Source organism: Penicillium manginii (genome assembly GCF_028828005.1).
Source record: "Penicillium manginii strain IBT 31320 chromosome Unknown utg000001l:1.0-3466041.0:1.0-3467806.0, whole genome shotgun sequence".
NCBI lineage: Eukaryota > Fungi > Ascomycota > Eurotiomycetes > Eurotiales > Aspergillaceae > Penicillium > Penicillium manginii.
Window position 1 is genome coordinate 2,395,511 of NW_026643102.1, and position 18,630 is coordinate 2,414,140.

The following is an 18,630-nucleotide window of genomic DNA, read 5'->3' on the forward strand; positions in this document are numbered from 1 at the left end:
ATGGCAACATTGCATCCCGATGACTATAACGGGTATTACATGAGTGATACCGCGTCGGTGCCTTCAGCTGCACTGGTGAGTACTGTCAGTTAACTGGCTCCTTTTCTCAGTACCTGGTTTTGACCCCGGATGCTCTGAAATGGTAGCTAACCCAGTTTGCTTCAGGAATCTCTACCTTCCTCGTCACAACAACCCAGCATCTCATACGGGGGGACGACGAGTGACACAAGCTTTCGAGAGCCAGACCCGTTCCCCTCCCAAGATTTTCCTTCCCATGCCACCACTGCTTGTGCGGAGGACCTCCTCTTTTTTGGCGACTTCACATCCAATGAGCCTTTCAATCTACCGGAGGGTGATATTTTGCCCAAAAGCCCCAATGAGAACGCTGCCTCTCAGTTAAAGACCGAACAAACTCGCCCCGAGAGGAGAAATGGGGTCGTCGGCGTGCCTACCATCAATACTCACCGTGGTACTGCCGGCTCTAAAAGTCTGGTCGAGGCCCGGGATGATATTATGGATTTTATCAATGTTCACCTCAATAAACAAGAATGTACTTCGGCACATATCTTGCGAACAAAAAAGGCGATAGACGTTCTTGAGGAACTCTTGAAGAACTATCCGTCTCCAGGAACCGAGAGCATCGTGAATGACGGCGGGTGCTTGATTTGCGGCGTCACGTCCCCGAGGTTTATGAACAAAGGGGTCTTGACAAGGCACGTTAAGGACCAGCATTTCCCTCAATTCAAACATTCCTGCCCCAAGGACGGCTGTACCGTGACACAGCACCGCAAGGACAAGATGAAAGCCCACATCCGTGCTCATCCAGGAATCAACCCAGAAAGCTTCGACACATCGGAGTTTCCTTGTCCCATTCAGTGCCCTTGCTGCAGACTACTCACCAACGGTTGGGAAGAGTTCTATACTTGTATCATCTCTCACCACAAGATTGGCGCACCACAATCCGAGCGTGCTGTTTCTCGAAACGGTAGTGCCGACCATGGTCAAGCACCTCAAATGGGTTCGGTCACTGCAGTGGATCCTCCACCATCTGTACTGCCCCAGGGGCTCACTGTCCCTGGTAGTGTTCCCAGAGAACGTTCTCCTTCCTCCACCATGGCTCGAGACCAACTTCGTCCACCGCGAGTGAGAATGAATCGATTGCATTCAGACCCCCAACTAGGAGAAGGGAACAGATTGAACTCCAATTCTTCTCGTTCTATTGCCCACATGGGGGGGTCAACTTCCCCGAGGTAGCCCGCTTCCTCGAGTTAGAAGCCCTTACCCCCAACCTACACAGAGGAACGAAATATTTCGAGAAAGAAGGTTGAGGCAGAGAGAGTTATCGAGCAGAAGCACCCGAGGTATTCAGTGTGCTGGTTGCTTTCGACTCTTCGCTGAAGGCGATCTGAGTGAATGTCGTCTCACGGGCAGATCAAGATATCATTGTCGCGGATGCTTGAATGGGCGGTCATTCGGTTCCTCCGCGGTACCCACGGGATCTCAAGATTCTCAACAATCCCACTCGTCATTGGAAATCGGAGTTGTCTCTCCGCTCGACACAATCTTCTCCCCGTCCCCGTACTGGACATCTGAGACCTTTTTACCTAGGCAAGATATGCAATCATTTCCTTCCACTCAGTTCAACCAAGGACAGCAGAACCCCGGATTCTCAAGCAGGGCAGCCGCCCCCAGGAGCTTCCAAGGATCCCTTCCCCAAGGTAATGATGTAAATAATCCGGGCAGTATCTGGACTGTGAGACACATGAGGCACATAGACTCACCCACTCTCAGTGAAGAAGAGCTTTCCATAGGCTCCCCGTCGTCTCTGGGAAGCATCTTATCCCCAACCAGCCCCCTGGTTAGCGCTTTTCCATGGACGAAACTCTTACCCATTGGATTACCAACGAAGCCTCTCAATAATCTGCCGACGAGCCCGAATCCCTGGCTTTACAGCAGTAAGTATCATGTAGTCCCTTCACAAGCCCAGCCACCGCTAATACTCACTTCTAGGCTTTGAAGTATCCCCGTGGAGAGATATTCCTCCTCCACCAAGACTCTCTCAATGTAGATGCGCCTGCAACACAAGGGTTACGAAGACACCCCCAAGGATGACCACCGACCTTTCTAGTGGCCGTCCGGTGAAATTGAGACTCTCTGTCGCCACCTCCAACAGCCCCGGGTCAACTCTTCGCAACAAAGTGCAGATAGTTGTCAGTCTACTGAGCTTGCGCGACACAACGAAGAAGAGATTCGAAGCGAGAAGAGCCCTCGAAGGACCCGCCAACAAAGCCCATGACGACGGGGACAAAGACAAGGACGAGGATAGCAAGCCAGATACCAAACTTGTCCCCCTCCACTCCTCTGTTGCATCCTCGTCCATTGACATGTCTCTCTACGACGACCAGGTCATTGTCCCATCGGATCTACCAGAAATGGAATTCACTTTCGATTTGGACACCCAGGCCTCGTTCGATAGGATCTCGCAACTGACCGGCGGCTTGGTACCTGATCTTTCTGCTTCGGATGATACTTATGATCCGGAGGTCTTGGAAAAGGCTCGTCTCCTGTATTACTTCGCTCGATATGTCGTGTTCATGATCACGGTACTCGGTCGAGCTGCCGATCATGAAATTCGTCCTCAATTGAGGGATTGATTGCTCCCTGGTTCATTTCTTTCTTTCTTTCTTTCTTTCTTTCTTACCCCTCTTCGCCTTTTCTTTTGCTTCTCCTCATACTTTGCCGCTCGCCTTTATTTTTATCATTCCCTTTCATCTCTACCTAAATTGCTTTTCGATACCCCAGGTGTTTTTGTTCTCACGATTTTCTTCCGCGTGATAATGTTTTGACTTTATTTCTTCTTTTTTTTTTCTCTTTGCAGTTCTTCCTAACATCTCTTTTTCTTTCTCACCAACAAATTCCCCGAAAGAACTTCCCTTCTCAGGCCCCACCAAACCCACCTAATCTTGATCTACTGGGCTGGCGGTCTAAAAAAGTGTACCTTACTGGCGCTTGTACACTACATTAGATGGGGCATGCTTTTTTCCTTGGATCGCGACTGGGATTTGTCTTTTCTTGAGTCCTATTTTTACAGTTTTGACCTTTGACCATTTGGGCGGCCATGATGACACGAGTGACTTGTTACGATATCCATGGAAGGAAGGGCGCATACATTACATACATACATACTACATACCGATCTCGTTGGAAAGCGTGTGTATTTCCCTCATCCATCGAAACGCAAAAGACACCCCTTTGTCTTTTTCACTCTTTGATCTTTTACGAATCTTACTGTTTCTTCCACATTGCATTTCCAAGTTCTCTGCGCTTCAGGCCCCCCGCGCCCTTAATTAAATGCTTACACCCGAACGTAAAATGTCAAATCGTTTTGAGTGCCTTGGGTGCCTTGCAGTGAGCCTTGAGGCTGCCTCTGTACTACACTGCTTTTTGGGAGTAAAGATGCATGATGCGTGGGAGATAGGTACATTGGCAGCGATGAGCTTTTTGAGAGAAAGCTGTGGAGGCTGTGCTGGCTGTTCGGAGTAGACTCGGAGTTATTAGTTGGGCGAGGCTGACTGGATGGATCTGCTTATGGACTCGGAGACATGATATGGTCGTGCTTGACTGAGTTTGAAAGCCCGACGCAATCGATTTTCATTCGACCTTGGATTGGGCAGGAATTTTCATAGGAATTTCGTAGTCCATGAACCAACTTGCTACTACTACTACTACTACTACTACTACTACTAATACCACTACTAGTTCCATTCTACTACAGCTGGGAGATCGCAGATCGTTGAGACCTAGTTTTACTAGTACGATATAGATCATCTCCGAGTGCATGTCATCCAAGAACAAAGGCAGACCCAAATTTTTCGCCACAAAATATAAGTACAGATCAAGAATAGCAACACCGTTGAATTGCATCTAATACACCAAAAGAAGAAGAGAAAGAATAAGAAGAAATAAAATACCCGCTGACGAAGTCAAGCCATAGAAAACTTGGAAGTTGGGATGGGATGTTTGTTTGCCTGTAAAATCCTCGAAGCCATGTGGATTTTGAAAGTTAACACCGTTAAAAAAGAAGATCTGGGTTGGAGAAGATGGTAATGAAGAGTAGCAAAAATAGAAATGGCGGGCAGAAATAATCGTTCGTGCGTGGTTAAGTGAGCCAGTGGAGGTTTCGTAGCCAGCTTTCGTAGACGGGGTCGGGGAATTAGGGTTGATCGGGGGGTGTCTCAGGCAACTCGTGGCCAGGATCTCTATTCCTGTCGACTGCGCTTTGCACCGTGCGGGTTCCATGAAGCGTCATTGCCGCCTCCGCCGCTACCTCCCTGGTTATTGAAGAATCCTTGGTTGAAGGCTGCCGGGTTGGCTCCTTGGAAACCTTGGCCTGGAGAGGTCAGTATTTGTCAAGCTTTCGAAGATTCCAGAATAGGGTTGATACTCACCCTGCATGCCCATGTTCATCATAGGGTTCATTCCACCGGCCATAGGATTCATGCCCATACCTCCGGCCATGGGGTTCATGCCCGGCATACCCATCATATTGTTCCCGCCCATATTCCCACCTCCTCGACCACCACGCATACCACCTGGTCCACCGCGCATGCCACCCATCATGCCACCTCCGCGGTTATTAAAGCCGTAGTTCTGCATGCTACCCATAGGACCGCCCTGGAAGCCACCCATCATACCAGGACCGCCGCCGCCCTGAAAGCCGCCGCCCATGTTGTTGAAGTTGCCTCGGTTGTTGTTGTAGTTGTTTCCGCCCATCCCACGGTTATTGAAGCCTCCTCGTCCGCCGCGGTATCCACCGCCGCCCATATTCATGCCGAAGTTATTGTTTTGGTTACCGCCAGCGTTGAAGTTACCGCCCATCGTTCGATTGGCGTCCTTGCGCATGGGCGCATCCTTGGGGAGTGTGCGGAATGGGTTCTGATGGGGGTTGGTATAGTTGACCAGGTGTTTCCGCCCTGATTGACCTGGTCCCGAGCCGCTCTCGATCTTATGTTTGCTAGCTGTCGCAGCTTGGGGGGGTGGTAAATTCGACAAAGGCTTGTCTGTGGAAATAGCGCGACATGTGGTTAGAGACATGAGACGAAACAGAGGATAAGCACAAAACCCCCAACTTACCCTTTACTCTTGCCATTGACCTTATGCTCGCTGAATGTCACATCTTTGAGCTCGTCCTCACTGCCGGCCGAGGCGATCCAGCCCCGAATGTCGTCGTCCGTTTCCCACCAGAATAGATCGGAGATGAGTAATGCGCTGGTGGCATCTGGGTCTGAAGGGCGGTCGTCATAGTCCTTCCGCTTGACGCCATGCGACGGCGGCGCTGGGGCATCGTGGGCGGAGGTCTGCGGGTTGGTCATGGCGTGGTCGCCGTTGGAGGTGGGTGCTGATTCGACGGGACGGTTCGGCTCGGCGGGCGCATTGTTCGTATTGTTCGCGTGATTCGTGTTGTTGGCTTGTTTCGTGTCTGTGGAAGGGGCGGCCGAGGAGGTGGTCTCGGGGGCATCTAGTACCAGCTCGGTGTCATCTTGGTTCTGATCACCTTGTTCAGTGGTGTTGTAGCCACTGCCATCCCCGTAAATGTCAATATCGAAGTTATCATCTTCCGTGGCCATTGTGCACTAGGAGATCCGAGTCCTCGGAGACTGCAGGCTGAAGAGCAAATATTCGATTTTGAATAAGTTTGAGGTTGGCTAATACAGGCCCTTTTTGGTCTTCTCTTCTTCTGCTCTTTGCTTTTTGGAAAAATGGTCTCTGGTCTCAAGAAGAGTACATGTCTGGAAACGCCGAGCTTCAATTAGCATGGGAGAATAAGAGTGAACTCAGCCATTGAAGCACATCAGATAAAAGTCAGGAAGAGACGTGAGGTAGACTTCCCAAACAGACTTGTAAAAGACAAGACAGAGAAAAGCGAAAGAAAAAAAAGGCTCACAACGATACGTACAATCCGAGAACAATTGCCTCCGACAGTGAACAAGAGCTGCGCTAGCTGATGAGCGCGTACAGAGTAGCCCTTTAAGCTTCGATACAGGGAAAGAAAGAGAAGATCTGCCACAGACAGGCAGAAGCAGTGAGTACTGCGTAAGTATCAACAAAGGAGATATCAATCCTTCCTCAACTAGCCAGAGATGTCGAGATGTTTGGGGGGGGTTTGATGTGAAACAGGTCGTCGAGCCAAGGGAGCGCGGTGCCGGATCGGGAAGAAGTATTGTTCCGGTTCCCCAGAAATGGAAGTCGCCGAAGTGGCCAGAATGGCATTCGCTCCTTCCTCAGATCTCCCCTCTTGCTTCTCCCAACTTCACCTCCTTCACAACTTCTCACATTTCACATCATGTCTGACACTATTCAAGAACTTGCCGATATCCCCAAGGACTTTGTCCGTGAGGGTTCCCTCTTCATTAAGCGTTGCACCAAGCCCGACAAGCGCGAGTTCATCAAGATCAGCCAGGCCGTCGGCATGGGCTTCCTCGTTATGGTACGTGTCTATTTGCTATCAATTAGCTTACCCCCCTTTTTGTTATGACTTGCTTCAGACTTGCTAACTCGATTTATTAGGGTGCCATTGGTTACTTCGTCAAGCTGAGTATGTGATGCCGCCGCCGATCGCACATTAGCTCCCCGATCTCATCGCGTGCCTATCCATAATATTGCTCTAACAATTCGCTAACGGATAACCTTCACAATAGTTCACATCCCTGTTAACCAGGTCCTGGTCGGTGGTGCTTAAATACCTCATCCAATTTACATCGACGAGCTGGAAGCTGGAAAGGGGGCGATCGGAGACCCCAGCATGGAGAAAGGTCCGCAATCTGACAGGTGATTCATCCGCCCGTTGAACTACCGCGACGCAACCTGAGCTCGACAAATCGTTTCGAAAGCGGGCACACGCATCAAATCTTGAGGACCCCTGGACCAAACCGCCGTCGCGGGCGTTATTTCTGCTTTACGTTGTTGCCAGCAAACCACCCTGGCGCTTTTTTGGGTTGTGTTGGAGGGAGTGCTTCGTCCGCCGCCCTTGAGATACCATATACCACTATTCTTTCTTGTACCAATAGGAGCTCTTTTGTTTCTGTTTAATTGACGACCTTCCATACCCACGTCCAATTTTGTCCTTTTTTTTCACATCCTTCCCAACTCTCCCACCATACCTGGTATCTATCCACTACGCCATGGGGCTGCCACATAATAATACCCAGTGCGCGCCGATTTGAAACAAAATAGTCGTATTTGCATATTCGTCGCTCGTTATACCTACAAATCGTATGAAGACAATCTCTACGCAGAGTTTCAAATGCTCATGACCCAGAGAATCACTCGCAGGAGAATCCTTTATTTTGCAAAACCCCAATGCATAATTACTGCAAATGACCACCTCACCAAGTCTCATCTTCATCGAAGAATCGTCGCCGCACTGGTCGACTCCGCACCGGACGTCTTCGAGGTGGGGGCGCGTGCTCGCGGAAGTGGTTGAACTCCGGTACATCTCGCAATTTGTCGTCGTAGCTTCTCCCAATTGGCGGGTCGCCTTCATCGTCCTTCGCACCATTGTTCCAACTGTGTACTGTGCAGGTACCACTCGACAGTCCCCATCCGTTCCATGATGTTGCTATCTATGATCAGCAAGAGTGTCTTGAGTGAAAGTTGGGGTGGTTAATTACCTGCAAGTACAGGGGCATTCGGGTGCCAGCTGGCATCTCGTACACACGTCCGCCATATCATCTCGCCGCCCATATCATAAGAAGCGAAGACATCCGGCTCACGGGGTCGGGAATTCACAGTAGCTGACCCAACATCGATGGTCCCGGCCAGCGTGGCATCCATATTATACACGTAAACTTTTCCATCTTCGCTGCCACTGTACACGTAGCGCGAATTCGTGCTGTCAGGCGGCGAAAAGTGACAACGAATTAGTGTTTTCAGAACACGGTGGCCGCGGAAAGTGACCACCGAACAATCATGTTCGTGAGGTTCATAGTATTCGTCGGGATAGGACTCGAAGCGGTAGTCAAATCCAGTGGTGTAATGATTAGGGTCGATCCGGTCAAAGTCAGCGGTGGTCATCATCTTACGCAGGTCCCATAATTTCATCGTTTGATCCTTTCCGTTGGAAATGATATACCGACCATCTCCTTTGCTATCCACATAGGTCAAACCCTCGGTGTGGCCCATGAAGGCGCCGGCTTCACGACCGTCGGCCATGGATCGTCGATCCCAGACTCGGAGCGTTGTGTCATCAGATCCAGAATAGAGTAAATGTGGCGAAGAGGTGTCACCGTAACACACTGCGTTGACATGGTCTTGATGCCGATCTTGCAGATTAAGGACCGGCTGTTTTGTTTCGATATCGTACACAACTACTGAGTTTTCTGACGTGCCCGCAACAACCTCTCGTCCATCCCCAGAAAATCTAAGGGACCAGATCTGAGAGAAAAGGATTAGTCGAATATAAAACAAAATCGTTCTTGAAAACCTACTCCAAAGTGAGAGCTGCCCATGCTTCGTCGTCGTTGACCCGGAGGAAGAGAAAAGTCCAGTACTGATGGATCAGAATCATCCTCGGGATCTGTGGTCGCTAGATAAGCCTGGCTTCTTATTGAGCTGTAGACCAAAAAACGGTTATCGGGACTCAGAGTTGCATCGGTGATTGTCCATTGCCCGAAGGGATAGTCGACAGTCTTATAATATTTCCACTCGTAAGGGTTGGATGTATCGTACATCCGGACTTTGAAATCCTGCGCGCATGAGAAGAAGAAATTCCCATCATCGGAAAATTGACCGGAATAACTTCGTGCGTCGTAGTGAATGATCTTGTCTGCCACCGATCCTGGTATCAATTGCTAAGCACACGCCATCAAGTTAGCCCATGCTTCATGTTTCGGCGATTGACGGAGGTATCAAAATTCATTTTACCTGGGATAAGGATTGACTGGCTCTGTTGCGCAATCCACGAGACTCAATTCCGAGCTCGCGCCACATGAGATTCTTAGCGAACACTCCCTTGCGCTTCTTAAGCCGATCGACGTAGTATGGATTCGTCCCAAACTGACCCGCTCCCATCAATTCCGTCCCCTCATCACTGGGGACTTTCGGGAAGTTGTCTGCACCACCTGTTCTCCGTGGCCTGGGCCTGCGAATGAATGATGCATCAAAATCGTCGTCACTTTCGTCATCGCCGTCATCTCCGACGATATTGGTTGACCATCCGTTTGAACGAAGAATATGCTGTAGACCACTCGACGCGAGTAACTCGAATAATTGTGCGGCTGGGACTGGATGCAAGTCAGAGGCAAACTCCCGAATATGCGAGCTACCGTGATATTTTCCATTTACTGGGACTGAACATACTGCGTGGGTGCGCGCCCCCAGCTTCCTCGAGATCGTCGCGCGTCAGTTCGAATTGGATATTGTCGATGGTGATATGGGGGGGTTTCTGATAAATGGTTCATCAATTAGCTTTTCATTTCGTGCAATGGTCACTAATCAAAGCATCCTGGTCTCACCGTCGGAAACACCGAGGCCCATCGCCTCATTCCCTACATCATCATCATCCTCCCAATCGTCTTCGGTCTCCATCGTGGTAGATGGGACCGTATAGTCAAGGTCGTCCTCGTCCCCCTCGTCTTCTTCAAGCCATTCTCGTGCGGGATGCCATATTGGAGCTTCTCCGGGCTCATTTCTCGTCTCGTCAGACCCAGGTGAACTCATTGTGGCGGGGTCTGTTCCGAATGGGATGGATTGGGGTTGGATGAGGAGAAGCTTATCGATACCGCGGATAAAGTTGACTTACCGCCGCTTCCTCCAATTTGTAATGGGAAGGCATTATGTCATGCCTCTCCACATTTTTGTGGAGAAACAGTGGTATGGTGTACTACCTACACTACATGGCGAGAGCAGACTGGTTTTATGAATGATTCTCATGCTTTGTAGATCAAAAATAGAGGGGATTTACGAGTAATGTCTTCGAGGAGCTACTGTAGCCCTGCTTGTTGATCGACTACCTCCGTGTGATTCTCACCTTACACTCATCATTTTTCACGAAGAAACCTTCTCGAACATTGGTAGCTAAGGGACTGACTCTCTCAACCTTGAAAATCCTGAAGATTGTTGCCAATGCTTTGAAAATTTCCATCCATGCAAAACTGCCAAGACATTAACACTTTGTTATACAGGGATTATTGATGTAACTCACTTCCGACCAATACATGCTCTTGGCCCTAGAGAAAATGGGTAGAACGAGTCCAATAGCTTAGATGAATCTCCATCTTGCCATCGAGAGATGTCGAATCTGTCAGGAGTCTTCTTAATTTAGTTTCTAATCTTATTATATCTATGTAGGTATTGATGAGTACTCACGCAAAAGACGGTAGGATCATGATGGATGTTGAGTGTAGGCACGCTAACCAAGGTCTAATAGCTAGTAAGCACAAGTCTTTGTTACCTAATAAATTTTGGAACATAGTGCTTACTCCCTCAGGGATATAGGTCCCCGAAATAGTCTTGCCTCCGACAGGTGTGACTCTCTCAAGGCCAGTAGAACTCGTCGGTTTGAACCGCATCGTCTCTCGAAGCACAGCGTTCAAGACAGGAAGCTGATTCACAATTTGAAAATCAGCTACCCAGTCATCCGCCAGAGGTCCAGAAAAATAACTGTCGAGCTCTTCCTGAAGCTGTCTTTGTATCTCCGGTGCCCGCGATAGGATGTCGACCACGTTTGTCATGGTGGTACTTGTCGTGTCGCTGCCGCCAACGATAAAGGAGATAGACTCGGCAATAATTTCCTTTTCCGATAGTGGGGAGCCCGTATCTGGATCCTTTGCATTGAATAGAAAGCTTAGTAAATCCTTCCGATCTGTGTCTTGGCCTTTTCGCTCATGGTAGGCAGTAGATCCTATAGAAGCAAGGCTGCTTGTTGCTTTCAGGCCATTCAGCCAGAACTGATCAAATACGAAATATTTCATCGCAGGTCGTAAGAAATTTGGTAGATGACCTAAGGCATTCAAGACCTCCCCTCGTGCATCGACAGTAGCGATGAGGTTTAGGTCATCTCTTTCCTTGTCAAGAAAGCCAAAGGACTTTCCAAACGAATAGTCGCTGATAACATCGAAAGCCAGAAAATTGGCTAGACTTAAAATAAGCTTACAGTTATTTCGTTTCAGTTGATTTATGAACTTACAGTAGTCATTAAAATCTAGCTCCGCCTATTGCGATCTCTGAACAAGCCTCCCAAAACATTGCATCAACTTCCCGATTTGTTCCGTCATATAGGGCTCATATTCACCCAAATGTCTCGCTGAGAATGCTGGACTGAGGTATTTCTTCTTGCGTTGATGAACTTTCACATCTCTAGTGTTGAAAAGCACTGGCTCAACTTGATGAAAGGGTATATCGGTCTAGACGTCAGCATTCATATCAGTGGAGTGGAATATTGACATATCTTCATAGAAGGGCCCCTTGGTGAAGCCAGATTTGTGTCCATAGATAGTTTCCAGAGCTAAGCGACTGGAGAATGAGATATGATTTGGTGCGATTCGAATGATAGTACCGTGCCGTCTATGTTCTTGTAGTACAGACTCGGAACGCTTCGCAAACCGGCACTGGAGAATAATCCACAATGATGAAAATTTCGCCAGGAAAGGCCCCGGTATGTGCGACAGTTCTCCGAATAAAGCACGATGGCATGCTTCTAATATGATCTTGAAGAGAAACTGGAAAACGAATCTTCATGTTATATAATGTTTCGAAGTGTTTTAATGAGATTGGAACACTCACGAGCAAAAAAATAACCACCATACCCACCATTACAGGTGGGGAGATATTCTCTAAAGCAGCCGTAATGAACGACATCTTCAACTTAAGCCCCAGAACTAGGATCTCAGAGATACAAAATCGTCTTTATTATGGTATCTTCTTTTAAACAGATGATTCGGGGGTATGTCGGAACCCCGCAATGCTATGGTAGGCCCGACGGCTTAGTCCCCGCATATCATCTTGCCGTACACAATACGTGGGGAAAATATGATATACAGGGATCGTCGTAGCTCTGAAAACCTTGAAGAATCGGAGTGCCGGTATCCCCGGACCGATGAAATGGCGACTTGTATTAACTCGGGGAAAGTTCAAATGTTCTCGGATATTGTCCCTGATAAACTCCGACCCGAACCGCAACACTGGCAGGTCAAAGGTTGAAATAGCCAAGGTATTTCCAAACCCACAGAGAGGCGTTTTCACTTTTTGGAATCTATTGCTTTGACCGCTCCTCTATCTTGCACCTTAGCCAGTTTCTGTTCTCCATCCGCTTTGGCCTATATCAATGGTGGCCCCGGGTCATACGTATCACGAGGTAGGTCCCATGATGTGATAATTAGACGGTGAAATCTATGACTAGTGATAGTGAGGAGGCTGTGTTAAAACATGTATCTGAATGCGGTAGCTCCGGTAAGACAGTGTTGGCCCTGGGGCGCGGCGGTTGCTTGGCAAACAAACCGGTATACCAGATCATCCAATCACATTCGATGACTCAACTGTCCAAGCATAACTCTGGATTTCTGTGCCAAGACGGGGCTCTTGAGGTACCGTTTAAATTGCAAGAATGTGCTCAAGTTCAATAAATGACCTTTGGGGTTAGCCTTGTTCTGAGCCGTCGAGTCCCTGACGACCAACCGCGTCATTCTTAGCAGGGGTTGTTCCTTAATTTTCCGTATAATTTCTTCATTTTACGAGCACGTACTGTGATGCTCTCACTACCGCTGAACTTCAATGTTATCTTTCGTGATTTAGCGTTATTAAGGAGCGGGGTTACTGAAGCGGTTCGATAGAAGAGAGAGGGCTGTCTCGGCTTGTGGTGTGGGCAGCCCTGGAGGTATTCTACTGGAAGTAATGTCATTAGAGACCAAGCTAGGGTGCTTAAGTAATTTCATGTCCTATCACCAGTAATTTTGGAGCTGAATAATACGAGAAAATACGGCAATGGTATGTTGGGTGTCTGTATGTTTTGACATTATGCCTCTGAAGTTTAGGACTGATACGCGGGGAGAATGGAATGCATTGACTGATTATGAATTGAAAAACCACATCCGTTTTATCCGGCTTGGAAAACGATTGAATTTGCCCCAGGTGTGCCTTACTACCTGGAAATCGTAATTCCAAGAGCAGATAGCGGTGCTTGGCCTTTGGCGTATTGCCCGACCACCTCCGTGCGTGCCCGGGCGCGTGAGGCTCAGCCCGACTGGTCTCCGCAGTACTCCACAGCCCCAATAACATCCAACTGGTACTTTTTCATAAATACTGCATGATAACTTCGCTATGAATGATGAAAACTGTACTCGACATTTCAAGCTAATGCATATTGCTTATCTGTACCAAACATTCTAATTCATATCTTCCCCTCTCCGGCTCTCACGAAAATATCATGAATCTTGTTCTATATTACTTAACAATAGGGACAATTGCGCCCTTCGCGGTCTGTCAGGGAGTGGATGACTTTATAAATGACTATTATGGGAGCTGCGCTGTGAGTATTGAAGTTGTCTATATTTGATGTTTGAGACTTCATGATCTAACTTCCAACACAACAGTCTTCATGCGCAAGTCAGGCTTATGATTGGCAGGAAGAAAGTGGTATCCCTACGGAAAGTCGGCTTTCCTTGTGTTCTGTCAGCCACACAGCTTTCCTCGAGAAATTAATCTGCTGTATTTCCCAGTCTGATGGCTGCTCATCTGATGTTCAAGTTGATGGTGAGCTCTTTGAGTGACTAATATTATGGATCACCTTTATTGACATCCCTGGGAATGTAGTAATCAATCAAGATATCAAGGAATGGTGCTCCTGGGAAAACTATATCAAGACACCACGCCAAACGAAGTTCAGAGATTCTCCGCAGCTCCCATCTGCTTGCTCTTCTTCAGTCTGGTGTACTTCATCACCAGAGAGTGAGATTGCACGCCGCAGTTACTATCCTAGTGCTTCAGACTTTAATAGTGGCTCAAGTAGCAACTCCTCCTTTTCCGGGAAAAAGGTGGCAGGCATTGTAATTGTCTGTATGGTTGTGGCATTGGGACTTGCAATGGGAATAATCACCTGTGGCGTTCGGGCTAGCAGAGCCAATTCTAGGCCGGCCAGAGTCAACCCTAGGCCGCCACCACTCCCTATGCATACTGCGAGACATTCCAGTACAGTGCAACCGCGAAACTCTCCACAAAGACCACCGACAGCAATTATTCGAGGGGGGACACCGCCGCCGCCGCCATACTCAGCAAAGGATGAGCCAACACCTCATTATGAATCAATTCGTATGGCATCGTGATGGAAGCTGGGTAGATGTGATTCTTTAATAGCTTAATGGGTATAAAATGAGAAACATTTTTGAAGTGCAATGTTGGACCATGTTAGGATGTAGACCGGCCCCAGGATGTGATGTACGGCAGCCGATAGCGGCCGAGGGAGACGAAATTATGAAATACTAAACCGCCTACCTAGGTACACCGCTGTCTCCTAGATCTATATTTGAATTCCCTCTTTCTCTTCCTACTAGACTTCTCTAGTAATTATGACTATTTTTGCTGCTTGGACATTATTGCTTCAATTCTTGTGGTGGTATAGTTGTAATTTTCCTAGGTTTGTATACTACTATTTAACTACTCCGTAGTGGCTAACTATTGCTTGCGCGTAGCTACTAGGTAGTAGTTAGTTACTAGGAGCTATCTAAGTACTATCTAGTAGTATGTAAAAAGTAGCACTTACCTAGTTAGTAGCCATCCATCAATACTTTGCATGTAAAAGGTAGAATTCAACCAAAATTCTGCCCAGCCAAAATAATTTCGTCCCGCCTGGCCGCTATCGGCTGGCCATAGATGGGATGATATGGAAGAAATCCCGCCGTCAAGCGCGGATAAGCCTAACGGATCACGTGGTGGCCGATAGCGCGGGCTCCCCCGCCTCAAGCTCGAGCTCCTCCACTTTGCATCTGCCGTGCGGAGACTCGCTTTTTTACATTTGATTCTATAGGGCTGCATCTTGCTTTCTACATCAGATCCCGTTAACGACACTCTACCCTGAAATAATTGCTCAGACCGTCCCGGTCAACCACCCACCCACCACCATGCAGTCTGTCCCGGAGTCCCGCACACAGACCTTTGAGGAGATCTACGGACCTCCAGAGAACTTCCTGGAGATTGAAGTGAGTTGTAGTCAATGCCGCCGTACTCTTTGCCCCGGCAGATGTCATTTTCCGGGTGGTCTTGTGCCCACCTACCCATCTAGCACAAGTCTAAACTCTCACGCCCCTCATCCATCCCCGTTCGACAAAACGCACTCCGTTCAAACAACTGTTCTGACTCAGGCTTGTGTTCAAACCAGGTCCGCAATCCTCAAACACATGGCACATCACGGAATATGTATACCTCTTACGAAATCGTCTGCCGCACCAATATCCCCGCTTTCAAACTGAAACACTCCATCGTCCGCCGCCGTTACTCTGACTTCGAGTACTTCCGCGATATTCTCGAGCGCGAGAGCACGCGCGTCACGATCCCCCCCACTACCGGGCAAAGTCTTCACGAATCGTTTCAGTGACGACGTTATTGAACATCGCCGGGAGGGCCTTCAGCGGTTCCTGCAGATCGTGGCGGGACACCCCTTGCTGCAGACAGGAAGTAAAGTTTTGGCTAGTTTCATACAGGGTAGGTCATCTTCTCTATCCGCATGGTGTGGAAGACTGCGTCTTCTAGAAAATCCCAATGCTCGTGAATGAGGTGCTGACATCTTGCGTCTAGATCCGAATTGGGACCGGAATGCGTGGTAGATTGCTTTGCATACATAAGGTCTTCTTTACAACTTGAGCCCTCTCCCCAGCCCGCCCCATTTGGTCATTCCAACCCCTTATCTCCCACCGCCTCCTTTCTACTTATGTTTTCAATTCACCTAGTACCTTGAGCGCAACGTCTTATGGTCCTTTTCTCGCGGTCATGTTCTCTCTGCTTGGTCCCTTTGCGTACTGTCTATTTGGCTTGCCAAATAGACGATTGTACGTTACTTGATGAATCCCGATCCTTGAAAATCGTTTGATATCCAATTTCTGTTGAACTCCGTATGTGTGTCCTATTCTGTTCAGCTTGGCGAATTACTAGTACTTTTAGGCTATGATACCTTGCCGGAAGTAATGAAAGCAGCATTCGTACGATTGGCATTGTCAAATTTGAATCTCGTTAGCTTTCTCATTTCACTTCACCCTTGAGTGTCAATCAATATACAGCTAGAATTTGGTTAATGGAAAGTAGCAAGTTCACCTCGAAAAATAACCCGGAATCATAATCAATTTCGCCGGGCCTATGCTTAGTGGATTAGTTGATACTCGACACTTCCGTGAAAATAATTCGAGTCCATTCTGTGAAAAAACTTTTGATAAAACAATAGCCGTCGTGTACTGCGGGATATAATAGTAGTAAAGGTCAAAAACGCAGACAAAAAGAAGACACCCGAGATGCATGACCCACGTCAATATGGGCCTATAAGCCAACAAGAAAATATCAGAATACCAAAAAGGTCAAGACAGAACGTCATGCGTAAAAGAGGAAAACGAGATGGTTTTGTTTTCTGAGAGCCGTGGTGCTCTACGGTGTGTTTTCAGTTTAGGTCGTCCCAGATCATAGGGGCTAGAGTATTGTCCTCCCATGGCGACGCAGCCGAATTTTCATCCAGCGGGAATGAAAGCAGAGCAGCCGCTGTGGGAATGTTTGTTGATGATTCAACGAATCCGGGAGGAGGGGGCAAGAACGACGGATCAATGGGGCCGAGGTTGGAATGCGATGTCGTGGATGGGTGTCGACTGTGAGCACTGGGTCGAGAAATTCCCGGAATCTTCGTTGGAGTATTTACCGGCGTAGTTTCAGTGCTAGGAAGACGATCACGAGGCATGGGCGCCGGTGTACCGGTTGGTTCTTGCTTGGGTTGATTAACAGAGCCGCTGCTCACAGAGCCTCCATGGCGATATGCGTTGGGAAATTTGGTGCGGAAACGGTCGCGTAGGTCTGTTGCGCGGCGGTGGCCAAGGTTGAGCCGGGGATCTTGTTGGATGAGAGTCCATTGAAAGCCATGTGTAGCATACCCCTTGAGCAGAGCTTCATCCTCAGCGCTGGTGAATAGATTGCGGGAACGCCGCTTGGATTTCTTGGCGACGTGGGCTTCGGGTATGCCGAGAGATTCGAGAGTTGATTGGGATTCGTCTGAGAGTGTTCGCGTGACTGTGACTCTAGAAGGTGGGCTTTTCCGAGTGCTTGTTGAGCCGACCTCCGTGTCAGGCGTGGAAGGGGACATGCTAGATACCGAAGGTTTGTGAGAGCTCGTTGTCGGACTCTCAGTTCTAGAGGCGGACTCCGAGCCAGGTGTTGCGGGGTTTGTGATCGGCAATTTTGACTTTCCAGGCACTTCATCGGAGCCTTCGGTTTGTGCCTGGTGAAGAGCGTTGGCTAGATAGTCGCGCAATTGCTTGGTTGCCTCATTGGAGTCAGATGCGCGATATGCCCAGGGACAGCAAACTCGGAATCTGTCTTTTAGATTCGACGCCGTCCGCTTGTTGAACTTGAGTTCTGGTTGGGCGAGTATCGTCGTCCAATTACCAATGCCGCACTTGACTGCCCCATGAAGCAATGCCATTGTTTCTTCCTCGGTCCACTTGCGCAAGTTTTTCCGAGATCGACCTCTAGACTTTGGCGACAGCGGGTCACTTCCTTCTCGCTTACCCGTCAGAGCAACGCCACTAGCTGTAGGTTCCTCTTTTTCAATCACTGCGGGCTTGATTACATCTGCGTTCTCGGAGTGAACAAGTGGGCCAGCTTCATCTGCGGGTACATGATCAACGGCATTCTCGTCAAGGGTAGCACTAAGAAGCTCTTCGATCTTTGCTTCTCTTCGTTCTACAGACTGACCCTCGACAAGAGTGCCATGGACAGAGACAATGGTACTCGGGTCCACAACGGTCGTTGCAGCAGCAGCATCGCCACGCGATGGTTTCGTGAGAAGTTGGGTGATTGAGCCAGCTTCAATAGGCGGGAGAAGGGCAGCGTTGGGGGGCGGTTCATTCAAGCCATTTAAAATTGCAAAAGGTCCAAATGGGGGTGGTCGTTGCTCCTTGTGAGAAGTTTGTGGAATGGGCAATTGCAGATGTTCGCCAAAAGATTCGGCCTGAAGTTCAAGGCGTCTTCGCTTGCGTTGGCCATGGAGTGTGTTGTCATCAAAAGATGAGGAGAAGGGGACACGCTCCAGAGCGCGAAGATTTACGAAAGCAGGAAGAATTGGCTTGGGTGGTCTTTCTGCACTTGACTGGGAGCTGGATGTCGGATCTGTACCTTTTGTTCGAGCAGCATTGAGAAACTCGGTCACTGTTGGTAGAGCCTCTTTGGTAGTGGAAGGAGTATTGTTTCCAGTGGAGACGTTGGTTTTAGAGATCGTCTGCGACTCCCGTGCCCCACCACTTGCATTAGGCTCTAGTGGAGAAGGAACTCTGAGAGTTCGTGAAGCCACCGGCTCTCGCAAGGGCGCGATGCGCAAGGAGAGTTGGGGAAGTTCGCGGTGGTGGGATTCATCGAGGGCCCGGATGGCCCCGTTGGAATCCATCTAGCAAC

At 48.7% G+C, this 18,630-nt stretch overlaps 8 protein-coding genes across 8 annotated transcripts; 4 read left to right on the forward strand and 4 right to left on the reverse strand.

The window, feature by feature from the left end:
• Positions 1 to 1,147, forward strand: N7533_000863 (uncharacterized protein; the record flags this gene model as incomplete). Its single annotated transcript, XM_057097513.1, has 3 exons — positions 1 to 75; positions 166 to 1,018; positions 1,083 to 1,147. The coding sequence occupies 3 exons, from the start codon at positions 1 to 3 to the stop codon at positions 1,145 to 1,147; spliced, it is 993 nt and encodes a 330-aa protein (XP_056966006.1).
• A 961-nt stretch (positions 1,148 to 2,108) lies between these two features.
• Positions 2,109 to 2,654, forward strand: N7533_000864 (uncharacterized protein; the record flags this gene model as incomplete). The annotated part of the gene is made up of 1 exon (XM_057097514.1): positions 2,109 to 2,654. One exon carries the CDS (start codon positions 2,109 to 2,111, stop codon positions 2,652 to 2,654), a length of 546 nt encoding a protein of 181 aa, XP_056966007.1.
• Positions 2,655 to 4,259: 1,605 nt separating this feature from the next.
• On the reverse strand, positions 4,260 to 5,627 carry N7533_000865 (uncharacterized protein; the record flags this gene model as incomplete). The annotated part of the gene is made up of 3 exons (XM_057097515.1): positions 4,260 to 4,390; positions 4,449 to 5,060; positions 5,141 to 5,627. The coding sequence occupies 3 exons, from the start codon at positions 5,625 to 5,627 to the stop codon at positions 4,260 to 4,262; spliced, it is 1,230 nt and encodes a 409-aa protein (XP_056966008.1).
• Positions 5,628 to 6,343: 716 nt separating this feature from the next.
• N7533_000866 (translocon subunit SSS1) lies at positions 6,344 to 6,739 on the forward strand (the record flags this gene model as incomplete). The annotated part of the gene is made up of 3 exons (XM_057097516.1): positions 6,344 to 6,487; positions 6,568 to 6,595; positions 6,699 to 6,739. The coding sequence occupies 3 exons, from the start codon at positions 6,344 to 6,346 to the stop codon at positions 6,737 to 6,739; spliced, it is 213 nt and encodes a 70-aa protein (XP_056966009.1).
• Positions 6,740 to 7,385: 646 nt separating this feature from the next.
• Positions 7,386 to 9,717, reverse strand: N7533_000867 (WD40 repeat domain-containing protein; the record flags this gene model as incomplete). The annotated part of the gene is made up of 6 exons (XM_057097517.1): positions 7,386 to 7,618; positions 7,671 to 8,433; positions 8,487 to 8,849; positions 8,923 to 9,281; positions 9,358 to 9,442; positions 9,550 to 9,717. The coding sequence occupies 6 exons, from the start codon at positions 9,715 to 9,717 to the stop codon at positions 7,386 to 7,388; spliced, it is 1,971 nt and encodes a 656-aa protein (XP_056966010.1).
• A 644-nt stretch (positions 9,718 to 10,361) lies between these two features.
• N7533_000868 (uncharacterized protein) lies at positions 10,362 to 10,970 on the reverse strand (the record flags this gene model as incomplete). Its single annotated transcript, XM_057097518.1, has 1 exon — positions 10,362 to 10,970. The coding sequence occupies one exon, from the start codon at positions 10,968 to 10,970 to the stop codon at positions 10,362 to 10,364; it is 609 nt and encodes a 202-aa protein (XP_056966011.1).
• Positions 10,971 to 15,110: 4,140 nt separating this feature from the next.
• N7533_000869 (Sorting nexin-3) lies at positions 15,111 to 15,583 on the forward strand (the record flags this gene model as incomplete). Its single annotated transcript, XM_057097519.1, has 2 exons — positions 15,111 to 15,188; positions 15,368 to 15,583. 2 exons carry the CDS (start codon positions 15,111 to 15,113, stop codon positions 15,581 to 15,583), a joined length of 294 nt encoding a protein of 97 aa, XP_056966012.1.
• A 1,050-nt stretch (positions 15,584 to 16,633) lies between these two features.
• On the reverse strand, positions 16,634 to 18,622 carry N7533_000870 (telomere repeat binding factor family protein; the record flags this gene model as incomplete). Its single annotated transcript, XM_057097520.1, has 1 exon — positions 16,634 to 18,622. One exon carries the CDS (start codon positions 18,620 to 18,622, stop codon positions 16,634 to 16,636), a length of 1,989 nt encoding a protein of 662 aa, XP_056966013.1.
• Between the last annotated feature and the right edge of the window lie 8 nt (positions 18,623 to 18,630).